General features: G+C 30.1%; 1 protein-coding gene across 4 annotated transcripts in view; it reads right to left on the bottom strand.

Annotated features, from left to right (window-relative positions):
- The window catches only part of dom (domino), a 74,057-nt gene that overhangs the window by 26,166 nt on the left and 32,079 nt on the right, over positions 1-15,812 (bottom strand). For all 4 annotated transcript variants that reach the window (XM_014425487.2, XM_014425489.2, XM_014425486.2 and 1 more), the window contains exons 21-30: positions 15,255-15,335; positions 13,424-13,591; positions 12,762-12,916; positions 11,862-12,032; positions 11,498-11,784; positions 10,041-10,413; positions 8,377-8,573; positions 7,173-7,287; positions 6,495-6,608; positions 5,512-5,733 (exon numbers count right to left, since the gene is read on the bottom strand). In XM_014425487.2, the coding sequence (XP_014280973.1) occupies positions 5,512-5,733; positions 6,495-6,608; positions 7,173-7,287; positions 8,377-8,573; positions 10,041-10,413; positions 11,498-11,784; positions 11,862-12,032; positions 12,762-12,916; positions 13,424-13,591; positions 15,255-15,335 (1,883 nt within the window). The remainder of the gene's footprint in view (positions 1-5,511; positions 5,734-6,494; positions 6,609-7,172; positions 7,288-8,376; positions 8,574-10,040; positions 10,414-11,497; positions 11,785-11,861; positions 12,033-12,761; positions 12,917-13,423; positions 13,592-15,254; positions 15,336-15,812) is intronic.

Here is a 15,812-nt window from a genome sequence, read left to right on the forward strand (position 1 = left end):
AGCCACCATCACCATACCCAAAAAGTACACATTGTGAAGGCGATCCTGGGACAAATATGTGTTTCTTATTTTTAGCTGAAATATTAAAAATATCTAGATTTTATGGTATTTAGATCTTTTTAAAGGGGAAAAAAATATATAAAGAAAATTAGGAAGGAGGTTAAAAAAAGACAGGTGATTAGCCACTACTACTTTAAGAGAGAATGAGACTATGGTGAGGGGAGGGATATGGGTGAATACCAGGAATGGTCTCTACTCTACAGAACTTCAGCACTCGCAGTATCCACTTTATATATGTGTCTGAGTGAATGTGGTCAGTCTAGCTCAGGAACAAAACTGAAATTACATATGTAAGAGTGGTGCCACCAATATTCTTGATAAAATCAGTTGACTAGAAATGTCAATTTATGGTGAGTGAAAACATGGTAAAATATAAACTATCAAAGGATTTGATAATTAATTGGAGTAGATAAGAGGAAAATTATTTTTCCAGGTTGTAAACACCTTTCCGGAAATAAGAATAGTAATATAGACATATTATGTGTAGTTTGAAACCCAAAGATTTTAGAAATGATAGAACAATGAAACAAAGAAAGTTGTATCCAATTTAATTCTCAAAACACTCTTTATTATTTCTTTAAAAGTCTAACGTTTCGGCCTATTCGACCATCCTCAAACATGATAATCTATTAAATAAAAGCTTTAATTATACTAACAGTTTTAACAAACAATATTATTGATAATAAAATATAAATTTACCCTCTCATCCAATAATTTAAAAACTTTTTGCAGGCTATTCTGTCCAGGTCATTAATTTCACTCAAATTACCCAAAAGCAAGGGTAATTTCTACTGGATATAATATAAACAGCAATTTATACTTTATGCAGTCATCTTAAGAATATGTAATGAAATATGTTATTTATCAAGTATTATGACTCTTTTAATTATACTATGTAATGTATTTGGTTTGAGTTTATCTAGTTCTTTTGATCTGTTCCTAAGGGTAAAAATATTTTTTAAAAGTACTATATTCCTTGATACAATGAAATATTTCTGGAATCTTTGAAAAAAAAAAAAAAAGTAAAAGATGTTTAAAAAGTAAATGATATATTTTTATTTGAAATTAATTTAATTCTAATTATGATCTTATAAGTGTTAACAACATTGATTTATTTGTTATTTTATTTTTCAAAAATGAAAACTATCCGTTTATTTCTTTTTTATATTGAAGTCTTCTGACATTAACAAGTTGAGTTCTGAAGTCAAAGTATGTTTAATATTCGTTCCGCTTTCGTGAGGCTAATGTCGAAACATGTTCGAAAACATTTTTTTTGCATAGGGCCTTCAAAAATTTCAACCTTAAGATAGTGGTTCGTTATTTGGCACCAGCCTTAGTAAAACCTTATAAAAGCTCTAGCTACCATCCATCAAGAGCAAGCGTCATTGTCTTTTTTATCAAATGAAGGTAAGTTGATAATAATAGACTATTATTTCTTTTAATCAAAAGTTTCCCTTTTAAAATTGCTTTAGTTGATACAAGCTATGTTACCTGATTTTTAATATATTTATGTTATGCATTGTTTATTAATCTTTCCAGAATACAGACTCTGTGGCGGCCAAAATGAAACATTGCTTCAACTTGGACAGGGCCATTTTAAAGAAAATAACCTCTGTGCAGATTCTATAACGCTGAGGATGAAATGGCATACCACATCATTTGCTGGTGTGAACGATCCACAGATGTGAGGTACACACTGTTTAGCATGGACTACAGTTTGGACCCCAAACAGTGAAAATTGATCAAACATTTCAAGTTTAATTAGATTCATAGCATAACTTATCTTAAACTCTAAGTAGCTCTTGTGAGGCGCAAAATAGGCCTCATCGGCTTCAGTGCTACAAGCCAAAATAATAATTTAAAAAGCATAATGTGCTTCGATGTAAGCTCATTTAATTAAAATTAGGCAATAAATGACAAAATTTTTCATAATCGAAAACTAATTTTATAAAAAAAAAAGTTCAGTCCAAGGAAATTTTTTTCATTATACACCATCACTGGCAACATGTACAGAACAGCCAGTTTCTTATTCCTCTTTCTCCATGTTGCCTGCTTCTCAAACCAGATCAAAAATACTTCTCAATCTTGACTTCAGTAATCACTAAACAAGTTTTTACTATTCAATTCTCGAGCAAGAAAGAAACGCATCTCTGAGAGCATATTCAGAGCTAACAGCAATGTCAAAGTCTGTGAAACCTAATAAATGAACTGTGCAATTAAACATGGCCTGGGTTTGTTATACCTGATTGGCGCACTGTTCGCTTCCCTAACAAAATAAAAAAAGGAGGTGTTCCTGTCTCACTCCGCAGTTAGTTACTAAAAGTAAAATGCTAAATTTTAGGTTTAATGAAATTAAAGTAAATGTAATATTGAATTGATAACATAAATAAAATTGATTCAAGATTATTAGATGATATTTATCAACAATTAAGGTTAAATAAAAGGAAGAGTTTGAGACCCATCCAATGATAGATTCTATTTTCATTATGATTGGACATTTTATGAAATAGGTCAACACAATTAGATGATTAATATTTTATTGGAAATATCATGTTTTTTTAATTTAGAAAATCAAAAGGCTGTATCTGATTCTTTTTATTTCAAATAAAGCTTAAGTAAGTAATTTTCCCCCTCTTTTAAGAAAATCACTACCTACTACTGTCTTATTACTATTACTACTGTCAAATTACTACCTAATCACTACTGTCATAAACTGAAACTTTTACTAATATGCTAAGTAAAGCAACTTTTACAAAAGGCAAGTACGGAGGTAGGTACAGACTCCTCATTATTTTTTATTATTTAAATAAAATAAAATTTTATTCGTCTAAAAACAGAATACCAAAGGTGGAGGGGGGAAGACTATTTATGAGTTTTATCTTCTGAACTAGGAGGTTCTAGTTTAGTTACAATAACGAGGTGTATGGAGTCGAGCACCAATTATTATTGATTGTAGAGTAATGCCCTGATGATGTCTGAATGGGCGAAAATTTGGCAAGGTCCTTTTGTGGACTTAAATTTTATTTAAAAAATTGACAATTTATCTTGAAGTTATTGTTATTTTGATGGTCGGATAAAATGGATGAAGATTTCACTACCTTACTCAAATCTATAAGTCACAAATAGTTCCAGAACTACATTAATCTTTTCCAGAGAAATGATAAAAAATATGTCTTATTTTTCAATTTATCTATAGAAAACAAAAGTTTGTTAAACTTTGTATGGATTTACTTTTTTTATCATGACATGAAATAATCACCCTAGCTGTTTTCCCTCAGATTCAGAATAACATTTTTTATTTACTTTTATCTGCTGTTAGACCTCCTGTTTTAAACACTTCATACTTTATTTTAGTTTCTACAATCGTTATGAGAGACTTGATAGTGTTTATATAATTAATTAATGATAAATTATTCACTTACACAATAATTAAGAAGTGGAAATGGAATAAAAAAACATTTCTTCAAAACTAGATCAGGAATGATACACGAGTTCAAGGCAAACAGTATGTTTAAACTGAAGTAAGAAAAATAAAAATGAATGTTACATAAAACAAGTACAAAATAGCTGACATTAATGGTACTTCAAGTTTTAAAGATTTCAACGCAGACATTAAGACCTAGTCCAGGCCAGTGTTTTAAAGTACTAAAACTACTGTTTTTAACATATGCACAAATTAAGCACAGAACCACTTTAATTCTAGCTTTCCAAGTGCTAGGGGATACTAATCACATATGGTTTAAGTTTTTAAGAATGAGATATAGACCTAGTTTCTATATTCTCCTACTAAATAAAAGAACTACAAACCAAGGACATACTTTTCTACACCAACTCGACAGCTGGTAATACAACTGAAATATTTGACAACAGATGTTTCATTGAAACCACACGATTTCGCCTGGGCTATGATAGCAAACTCCTAGACAAAACACCCACTGCACTAATGATGAGAGATAGTTGACCATGGATAAATTATATGAGAAGATGGCTGGGGGGTGCGGTCAAAATATAACACAAATAAGTTGAAATAACTTATTTAATAGTGCCAACATTTCGAAAAATATAAAAAAAATGAAAATATAAACAGAATGACATAAAGTAAATAGTTGTACAGAATGAAAATAATAAAATTAAAGTAATGAAAGAAATGGAAATTAAAGTAAATATATAGGTAGTTGAATAAGTAAACAAAAAGAAAAACAAAACAAATAAGGAAATAAAAATTTTAAGTTATATAAAGCAAAGGAATATGAACATTTTTGTTTATTAATAATTTAAAAGTTAAAACTGAGATAAAGAAAATGTGTGTGACTAATGACAAATGTAACTATAATATTACAATACAGAAACAAAATATGAAGTTAAGTTAGACAAAAGAAGTGAATAGAAAACATAACAATAGTAATATATGGTGAAGATAACTATTAACATGGGTAAGGAAATAACTTATTTAATAGTGCCAATGTCCTTACCCACGTTATTAGTTATGTTCACCATATATTGCTATTGTTATGTTTTCTATTCACTTCTTTTGTCTAACTTAACTTCATATTTTTTTTTTTTTTTTCCGGCCAAGACTCCCATTGGAGTCCTATACTGCCTAACCATGGTTAGGGGTCAAAGTTCTTCATTTTGTGGGACCGCCACTCAATGAAAAAAGTCAACGTCCCAGGCCTGATTCGAACCGGCACCGCCATCTAATAGACATCAAATTGGTAAGACTGTGTCTTAACCACTGAGCTATGGGCGGCCCAACTACATATTTTGTTTCTTTCTATAATATTATGGTTACATATGTCATTAGTCACACATTTATTTTCTTTCTCTTAATTTTAATTTTTATTTCCTTAATTGTTTTTTTTTTTTTTTTGCTTACTTATTGAATTACCTATATATTCACTTTATTTTCCACTTCTTTCATTACTTTAATTTTATTATTTTCATTCTGTACAACTATTTACTTTATGTCATTGTGTTTATATTTTCTTTTTTAATTTTATATTCATTGGTTGTTATCTTGTTTTTTGTTCTTAGCCCTGATGAAGGCTGGAAATTCTAGCCAAAATGTTGGCACTATTAAATAAGTTATTTCAACTTATTTGTGTCATATTTTGACCGCAACCCCTTAACCATCTTCCCCTCATCTACTACAGATATTAACAACTGTGATGGGTAGAAATAAGACTAGAAATTTGCTGATACAACCTGCAGGCCGAGGTGGCAGACTTGACCTGTCTAAAATATCCATTCCTGAATCTACAAATTATGTTTAATTTTTTAATGTAATAGGAACTGCTGAAGGTCCAAGATAAATAGGAAATTTAAACATAGACTTATTATATTACTGTAGATCACAATTATTCATCATTCTTTTAAAAACGCAATATAGAAAAAATGTTTTCAAGAAACTGTAAGATTACAATATTAGACTGAGGGAGATGACAAGCATACCTGTTGCATAAGGTTATGAAGTTCCAATTCCGCCTTACTCATTTCTTGACCAGCAGTCCCATCATGGGTATCAATGGGTATGTTTTCATCAAACTCTGCTAGTTCAGCAGCGGCCTCTGCTTTGGCAACCTTAGCTGCAGCCACGTCTGATTCATCTTCTGCCTGAGCCATTGCACTTTCAAGAGCACCAATTGCAACTTTCTCATCAGAGTTGGCAACAATCTACAAAATAAAATTTCTTTATTAATACCAACATTATGTTGTACAATATATTATATCTAAACACCCAACTGTAAGCAGCATAAACTAAAACACTGTTTTAAATTGTAAGGACTAACAGTTAATTTTATTCAATAAATATAAATTTTAAAAAAGCAGAGGGCATTTATTTTTAATTTGTCAAGTCAAAATGGGCAAAACTGACAAAATTATTTGAGGGCATGCATAGATGCCAGGCAACCACGAGAACTATGGGAGGTGAATATGAGAAATACTGTACTTGTGTCGTAAAGTGATTTAATTATTTCATTAATGCTTGAAAACATTTAAAAATTGTCAATCCTTCACTTTAATTTGAAAGGTGTTAAAAATTCCATCTGGTCAGGATAAAACACACTGAAATTTGTCTCCACTGATACACTATTTTTCTTCCAATAAAATAACCCAACATATCAAATTTCACCTCGATTGAGTGAAACAGGGCCACTAGAAATACCCAAATATAGTAGGAGAAAAATATAGAACAAACATTCTGGAAACTTCCGAAAAGTGTTCAAGGAGTTATGAAATGGATTCAAAACATAGTCCCGTCTCGCATCAGATAAACTTAAATACCAGTGCAGTAGTCAATTATTTTCTGGGAAAATTGTTTGAAGTCAATTAGAATTCATGAAAATAAATATGCAATGCCTGCTAATTTTCTTATATCAAAAACAAATTATAATGAGAAGTTACTCAAAAATGTATAAATACAATTAATTCACCTGTGTTTCTTCAGCGTTTTGAGCAGTTTTATCATTACTATGAAGAACTTCAGCCATCCTTCTGGAAGCATCATTCTCAGAAGTATCAACATTAAACAGATCTTGAATAGTTGACTGCAAACAAAAAACAAAATAAATATATAATGGTTATTACCTCAATGTTGAAATAAAAATTATAAATGGGTCTAGTCTACTAAGCACATAAGACAGAACAGCTTCCATACTATTTCTTGTAAGATTGATTTGAACCTTAATGAAAGGTTTAAAACTAAATTTGGAATGAATAAAAATTACCACCAGCCACATTTCAGCTAATATGTAGCTATTGTGATTTAACCAAAGGGCTTTCAAGTATTTTTAAAGTCATTAATTTTACACTTTTGCATATATTCAAATTTAGACAGGCTAATTTTGTGTCATCAGGTAAGTAACAAAAGGTGATAAGTTAGTAAATGAACTTGATTTGTAACATTTTCATTTTTAAGACTCAATTCTTTTACTTTTATACTATCATGAAACATTAGATAATATAGGTAGCATTTGCTTGATAATATAGGTAGCATTTGCTTGATAATATAGGTAGCATTTACTTGATAATATAGGTAACATTTACTTGCTTGATAATATTGGTAGCATGATTCTTACAGAAAAATAAAATAAACTCTCTTTAAGACTTACACTCTTAAAGTAAGCTGTTGTAAAGTTTCCTCCTTCAATTGCAACATCTCCAAGCATTCTCTTTTGGTTGGCCTTTTTAAGTATATTTTCCTCCACAGTTTTTTCACTTATTAATCTACAATAAAGAATAAACAAAACATTATATTTTACAGAAAATAACTATATATAATCTTAGCTCCTAATAAAATATAAGGTAATAGAAGTTACAGTAAAATGTATTATGAGGTTATATAGCTAGAGTAAAATGTAATATGAGGATTCATTGATCTTATACTTGACTTGAAATGAATTTTAAAATCATGTAATATTAAAAAAAAAAAACCTTTGATTAATTTGTTCAGAATCATTATTAAAGAAAGATACCAAGTATTACACAAAAAATAAATAAATAAAATACCCCAATAAGAATGGTAAGAAACCACAGATAGTCTAGTTACCAACGGGCTAGAGACCAGAAAGGGATCCTAAAAATACGCTTGGGAATGATTAAATGAATGAAGGGAATGGAATTAGCTTAATTTTCAATAAACCATGTCAAAATTAACTCCCAACTTTCCTCTAAATTTAAGTGATATAATTGACAAAAATCTTTAGCAAATTCATACAGATCCATTTAATCTCCATCTACAACTTATCTCCAGATTAGGACCAATCTCGAAATAAAGTTGTGCTGAGAAAAATATGTTTACGTATATATAATTTTTTTTTTTTTTTTTTTAATGATCTTCCTGACCATTTCTGACATAGGAAGGAGGAGAGGTAATCTACATGTTACCACTCTATTCTATCATGGTGGGGAGCCAAGTTTTCATTTCCTAGGACCATCACAGAAATAAAAGTTGAACCCTCAGGCCGGATTCTAACTGGCACCGCTGCAGCCATGAATCAAAATTGGAGCTTTAAATCGCTCGGCTACGAATGGCCCAAAACATGTGTAAGCTAAACACACAGACAGACATGGAACCACACTGGTTCCTTCATGTCTAATATGCAAGATATGAGTGAACATTTTCAATTCTGTAGCAAATTTTTTTTTTTAAATTCTAGTATGAATACAAAAGCTTTCCTACATTCAGTAGCAAGAAAAGCATTACGCCTTTTTTACAACTTAAAAATGATGTCATTCCCATAATACAAAATAACATACACCAATCACATCAAGACTAATTAACCAGAATAGTAATTAATAAACAAAATTACTGACCTATAAATATGTACATCTCTTGTTTGGCCGATTCTGTGACACCTGTCTTGAGCTTGAGCGTCCATGGTAGGATTCCAATCACTATCATAAAATATAACTGTATCAGCACCAGTTAAATTTATACCGACTCCTCCAGATCTTGTCGATAGAATAAAGCAAAATATTCTTTTGTCAGCGTTAAAACGTTCCATCAAGAGCTGCAAATTAAAACAAATAATAAAAATCTTTATTCATACTATAACCAAGTTAGTATAGGAAATAAAAATTCCTAATATCTCACAAAATGTAGGTTATCAAAGTAAAAATGTCCAAAAGAAAATCATTAATTTGCTTGAGCCAAAAAATCATAAATAAGTAAAGAAATCACCAAAATACGATGTAATTTATATAAAACAGACACCCATGGGAAGATGATTTAATCGATCATACTAATAGAAGTGTTCGTTAGAAAGGGGTTAATACAAAAAGCACACAAAAATGAATTAGGCTATAGTACCTCCAAATCCAAAAAAAACAAAACAATATTTTTAAAAATATCAATACATCATTATAGAGATAGAGGGTTCTAGAGATATTCCATCTCAACTATCAATTTGTAGAACACATACATTGGTGGTAGAACACAAATTTGAAAACTGTTTGACAGTATGTTTAATTTGGAGGATCAACTTAGGGTAATTTGTGACTACAGAACCAAATTAATAGTACATTAAGCAGATGAAGAAAGAAACGGGGAAATTATGAATCTAAAGTCAAGACTTCCTCAATAGAGATGAATATAGGGAAAAATTAAGGAAGATAAAGGTTCTTGAGGGTGCCAAAGAGGTGAGAAGGGGGAGATTATGGAGCGAGGAAGAAAGAGGGGTACAGTCTGAAAGAATGAAGAAGAGGTGGGAAGAAAGGAAAGGAGGGGAATGTAGGGAAAGTTGGGAAGAAATAATATTCACGTGGTCTATAAGGCCGTTTCATGTAAAAAAATAATAATATTAAATATTTTATAAATTGTGTCTGTTATAGAAGAGTGAATAGTTGATGAGAAATAACATTGGTGCCTGCTTCTATACTGGAGGAGCTCCATAATAGAGGGGCTCTCAAATACATTAAATTTTTACCATGTTGCCCGGAACCTTAATATAATTGTCCGTTAACAGGGTATTCCATTAGAGAGAGGTGTCCATTAAAAGAAGTTTTACAGTATTTAAATAAGGGCAACTTTTTTGTTTGAAGATAAAATGTGTAATGGAATGACCAATCATCCAAAAGACTCAAATTTTATTATAAAATTAAAAGTTCTGTTAAATCTTACATTCTTTTTTGATTTGTTTTAAAATGTCGACTACCAACTACAAGATATCTCATAGTTTGCATTCATGCTTAGGATGCTAACAATGAGTTCTCTTGTAGTTTTTTTTTTTTTTACTTGCCATATTTGTTCAAAGAGGATGAAGATATTCATATACATTGTGAAATATGACAAGAAAAAGAAAAAAAACTACAAGATAACTCATAGTAGGTATCCTAGGCAAGAACGCAAACTACAAGTTATTTCAATTACAAACATTAAGAAAATTGAAAAACATAAAAACTAAAATATAAAAAGAAATTATTAAATAAGACAATAGATACGCCTTTTTTAACAATTAGTAACAATATAAAAATTATACCTGTCTCTGATCTACTTTTGTTGTTCCATCCAGACGAAGATATATGTGGCCATGAAAGTTGAGAAAGGCTTCTAGGACATCTAACATTCTAGTCATTTGTGTAAAGATTAATATTCGATGATGGTCAGCCTTTAACCTTCGAAGCAGCTTGTCTAATGACTGGAGTTTACCACAGTCATATTGTATTAATCTCCTATCTGGGAACTGGGTACTCATTGCTGATGAAATACTATGTAGCAATCGAAGTTTAGGTCTTAACCAAGTTTCAACTAACGATAGTCTTTTCTCTTCTTTGAACATCTTGGAAGGAGGCGGATGTGGCACATGCAAACGGACAGGTTGGCTGGAAACAGCAGGTACGTACAAAACAAACCTACAAAATAAAATATACATTCAGCTACTCTGATTTGCAAATATCTAAAAATATCAATCAAAAACTAAACAAGCAATACCATGAATATTAGCTTCTGATATAATACCTAAAGATCAAAGTATTTTCTAACCTCAATCAACTCAAATATAATAGAAATAAGTTGATAAAATTAGTATCTTACATTAAATAATAAATACTACTGTATCACTATAAATATATCAACTGTTGGAGTACAAAGAAATCTACATTATTTGTAACGATGAGAAGATAGTTGACCGTGGATAATATAGATGAGGAGAAGATGGTTGGGAGCACGGTCAGAGGATAAGTTAAAAAAACTTATTCATTAGTGCCAATGTTTTTGCCAGAAATTTTAACCTTCAGGCCTGGCTTGGAAGACGTTTGACATCCAAGTCACTTGGACTAGTCACTAGTAAATGGATTTTTGAGCCCGCCAACACAATAAAACCAATTTGACAAAGTTTACAGTTCTGTCATTATACTTCCAAAATAGTGATATATGAGATTTGTCAGATATCAAATTTCTCATTAAGGACAACACTGTTCTGAATAATGTAACAACTCATTTTGGTCTATTTAACCAAAAAAGTAGCTGTAACATCCCATAGATATAACAGTCTTAAATATATAATTTCAGCTTCAAAGGTCATTCCAGTCTTGAGCAAGGCTGTTCACACATGCACTGATAAATACCACAGACCATTTTGTAAGACTTGGTTATTTTGACTTCAGAACCTTTTTTTCATGAAGATGTAGACTCAAAATTTTTTCATGACCATGATACTTTCTCTAACTACATATAGGGAGGGACATAATGGCCATGTCTGTTGGGGTGTGGGTCCCAGATCACTCCCTTCGGAATTTAATGGGTTAGATTCCCAGCTGAGGCAGTTCCTATTTATTTATAACTCCTCCACTAAACATATTGAATCAAGTAGATCAATAAACAAAGCTAGCTATTAAAATATTTGATTTTGAGGGGAAAGAGAAAATATTTACAGATTACTATGACTTTTTAACTTAGGAAAAATTTAAATAAATCTTTAAAAAATGTAATCAGTACCTAGAAAATATATCAGATAGTTCGGCTACTCTGTCTTGAATGGAATGGATGGCTGCGGAGAGAGCATGAGTCTGATTCCAAAATAACAGTGGATTTGGAGATAAAGCATTCCTACAGTGAACTATTCCAATGCAGTCTTTGTTATCGTCAGGAACATCGTCTAATGTTAAAGATGACAGTAAGTCAGAACCATAAATTGGAAGGGCCTGACACCTCACTTCATTTATTCTTGCGATCAATTCCAACTTATCCTTTCGCCGCCTTTTCCTAAGATTTTCTAGATACTCCTATAAAATCCACATCAAATATTTAGAATTTAAATCTCTAAAAATAAAAATTAAAAGTTGTATAGCACCTCACATACATCTTTCAAATCTTCATAAGGATTAGGTTCTTCCTTGTTTTTACTTGTATTAAGAGAACTTTGTCGGGTAACTTTTTTAGGAGATGGCAATGAATTGGCGGTCGATCCATTTCCCTGAGTTGGTTCTGATATACTGATAGGTGAGTTGTTCACAGTAGTTAAACTGTTTTGCTGAGGGAAAAAAAAAGTGAAAATTTAAAAATCCACAAGTTTTATTTTGTTAAATGACATAAATGATACAGGTAAAAAAAAAAAAAAAAAAATGAAAATAAAAGCTATACTTTAGTCATAAGGATTACACAACTTGCAATTCTAATACTAGTCACAACCAAGATCATTAAAACTGAATTATATTAATAATTTTTCAGGAGTTATAGCATCATATACTAATATACATTTATAAACCACATTAAAATAAATAGATAAAAATAAGAACGAGAAAATAAAATGACAACAGAAATGTAATGTATAAAATTCAATATTCAGGTAATTCGGTCATCCCCACGCAAGATTGTTGTGATAAAATATAATAGTGTAAATTGACTGATTAAAAGTTTTAATGTTAATACAAAGAATTTAAAAAATAGAGTAATTTTGGACTGAAATTATTAACCTGGGCAGAATAGCTTGCATGAAGTTTTTTAAAATTGATGTGGATGGTAAATTTGTATTTAAGATTGTCCTTGAGGATGGACGAATTGGCAGAAATGTTGAACTTATAAATTGTTTTGAGACTTAAATTGGATAAAATTGATTTTAATTAAATAATAACCAGTCTCAAGAAAGTGAAAAGATTATATATAAAGAAATTATTGCTTTAGAGGTATATCTTTAAGATAAAATATCCAAATACTAATTAATAGTTTAAAAGTTAATGAAATATTAATTTTTATTACTTACAACAACAGTAGCGGCAGAAGTGATATTTAATGGTGGAACCCTCATGATAGGTCGATTTGAGTTGATTTGGGTTACAGAAGTGGGATTGACTAGTTTAGCGACATTGCTGCCTTGTTTGGATACCACAGTTAATCTTTGCCCAGTAGTAGTCATAACTTAAAATAAAAAGAAATAAGAAATTAAAGAAAATATATATTAAGGCTTTAGCTGAAAAAAAGTCAGTACTTTTCCACTATGTGATCGACCATCATGATTCTGTTAACTTAATTGTAATCTGCTATAATAATAAGAATTCTCTAGATCAAAAAAGTAATGAGTTAGTGAGTTTCTTACACTTTATAGAGTTCAAAAGTGTAGGAACTCACTAACTCAGCAAACAAATCTGTTCACAATTTTAGACCCTTACAACCTGCCTCACACATTAAACTCAAAATTGATTTTCAATAAATTCTCAACTCAAAAAATGCAATATCTCAAAATTGGATTGCTCAAGGTAAATTATAAATTCCTTCAACTTAGACTAATTGAATTTTAACTGTATAATAATGAAAAAGGATTTAATTAAAGTGATAGTGTCCTATTCCAATGATTTTGTATACTATTTTTTTATCGAAATCAAATCATAAGATAATAAACATGAGATGCAATTTGCTAATTCTTACCAGTGGTGGCACTTCCTTGAGGAGCAATGACAGGTTGCGGGGATAGTACAAGTTGCCTACCAGTGGGTGTATTTACTAATTGTGCGAATTGAGGGACCAATCGACTGGTGTTGCCTTCATTCTTTACCACACCTCCACTAGTAGTTGTCAAAGATGCCACTGAAATTGCTTGAATTTAAAAGAAAAATTGATTAGTTTAGATAAATTTATGACAACAAAGACTAGTAATATTTATTACAGATTTTCTTTAACTACCAGTATAATAATTAAGAAAATTATTAGGATGAAAGTTATGAATATTTCAAGGTGATATGAAAGCTAGAAAGATAAAATAATTTATTTTATCTGTTTAGTGTTATCTGAGACAGGTTCCCAAATTTTAAAATATAACTCAAGATACTGAATACAAAACCAGCAACACAAAAATATGGCACAGCCAGGCAATAGATACAAGTAGCAAGCTGTTATTCATAAATATTATACGTGGCTCTGAACTGATATCTGCCTTTTATCAGAGAAAAAATCAATTATTCAAACTGACTTCACAAAAAAGATACAAGGAGTCGACACTGCCATTCTTAGAAAATGAAGAGTATTGAGTATATTCCAGTGTTTCCAACGACAAAAAGAGACGAATCACATTATTTAGCAGCTTAAAAGAATTAGAGGAAGTAAAGATCGATACAAACTAATATTACATCTTTTTTATATAATCTTGCTATGTATGTACATATTTTTATTAAGGTTTCTTTTTTAAACTACCTACATGCGTACTATACTCCTAAAGTAATATCTTCAACTGGAAAAGTTTTTTTGAAACTAATTAGAAATGTTGAATGAATACCACTCTTCCTTGTTTCAATTATATTTTATTACATTACAATGAAAACGTTTTGGGGTTGTCACCCCATCTTCAGGTTGCTGATGAACATCTATATCTAATACATTTGTTACTCCTTATTAGTCTAATTTAGCTAATATCAACATATTATTGTCACTTAGTAAAAATTTCTTTAATAACTAAACCATTACATTTTATAAATAACGAGAAATAATTCTCTTCCTGAAAGGTTATTTTAAACTATGTGTTTCCAACGACAATAAAACTCGAATTACGTCCATTATTTAGCACCTTAAAAGAATTGTTTGAAGTAAAGATTGATACAAACTAGTATTACATCTTTCTAATAAATCTTGCTGTGTGCGTATATATTTTTATTGAGGTTTTTTTAAAAAAAGTTTTAAAAAACTACCTACATGTGTACTATACAATATTTTTTTTTTTTTACAAACTTGGTGATTGTTTGGCATTTCCCCTTTGTTGTTTATCCTTTGTTTGAAGTAAATTTCTGAACTAATGTTGTCAGGTGTGGTTCGGATAATCAACACGCTAATGTACTTGAAAATATTCATTTTTTAATAAAATTTCAACAACAAATAAAATGAGATTATAATTATAAATTTAAATACATTTTTGAAGTATTAAAAAACATCTATCAATCCTATTCTGGCTTTTAAATTATAATAATAAAACAACAGATAGAATAGTATAATTTGTTTGTTTAAACAATTTTCTTGAAATATCTAAAATTGAGTGTACGATTTAGGTCAAAACATTCATTTTCATTAAATAATAAAACATTTGTTTACAGACTTATTTTTTTACCACACCCTAGCCACCATCTAGATTTAAACTACAACTAACAATCTCTATATTAAATTTTATATTATAGAAATTGATTACAACTATTTAATTTAATTATTCGATTTTCTTTGTTCACAAAATTAAAAGTTGTTTGAGAATAAGATAGACATAAACAGAGATAATCACCTTTCATCCCACCAGGTTGTAACAACTGCAGATAATTAGGCATCTGTCCTGAGGTAGGATTAGCCAGCCTTAGTGTCACACCTGCAATTGCAAAATGTATAAATTGAAAATTTCAAAAAGAAAAATGTATATAAAATAAATATATATATAATTTAATGGGTATAACTAATTCATTCTAATCAAATTAAACCGATCAAAAAAATTTTTTTGGGCACAGGATACACAATGGCCAACTGCTGTGGGCCATATAGTGAGCTGATCTACAACAAGCAATGTCATTTCACATCAAACCTTAACAAATGTATTATTATTCAAATCTCAAAATATCCTTAAGAATATTACTACATTAAAAGAAAAAAAAAGTTCTTCTTTTAGGAATATGTAGATCAAAGATAAGTTTATTCACATTTCAGTAACTAGCTATTGTGTTTCATCTAAAAAGTAGAAAAATAACTTTGATTACAAGGAAGAGGAGAGGGATACTTTTCCCCCCTCATATCTGCTTTTCTATTTCTGCTTGTTATTACGTCTCCTGTTCATTTTTAATCTAATAGTTAA

Source organism: Halyomorpha halys, unplaced genomic scaffold (genome assembly GCF_000696795.3).
Source record: "Halyomorpha halys isolate HHAL.00 unplaced genomic scaffold, Hhal_1.1 Scaffold518.1, whole genome shotgun sequence".
Taxonomy (NCBI): domain Eukaryota; kingdom Metazoa; phylum Arthropoda; class Insecta; order Hemiptera; family Pentatomidae; genus Halyomorpha; species Halyomorpha halys.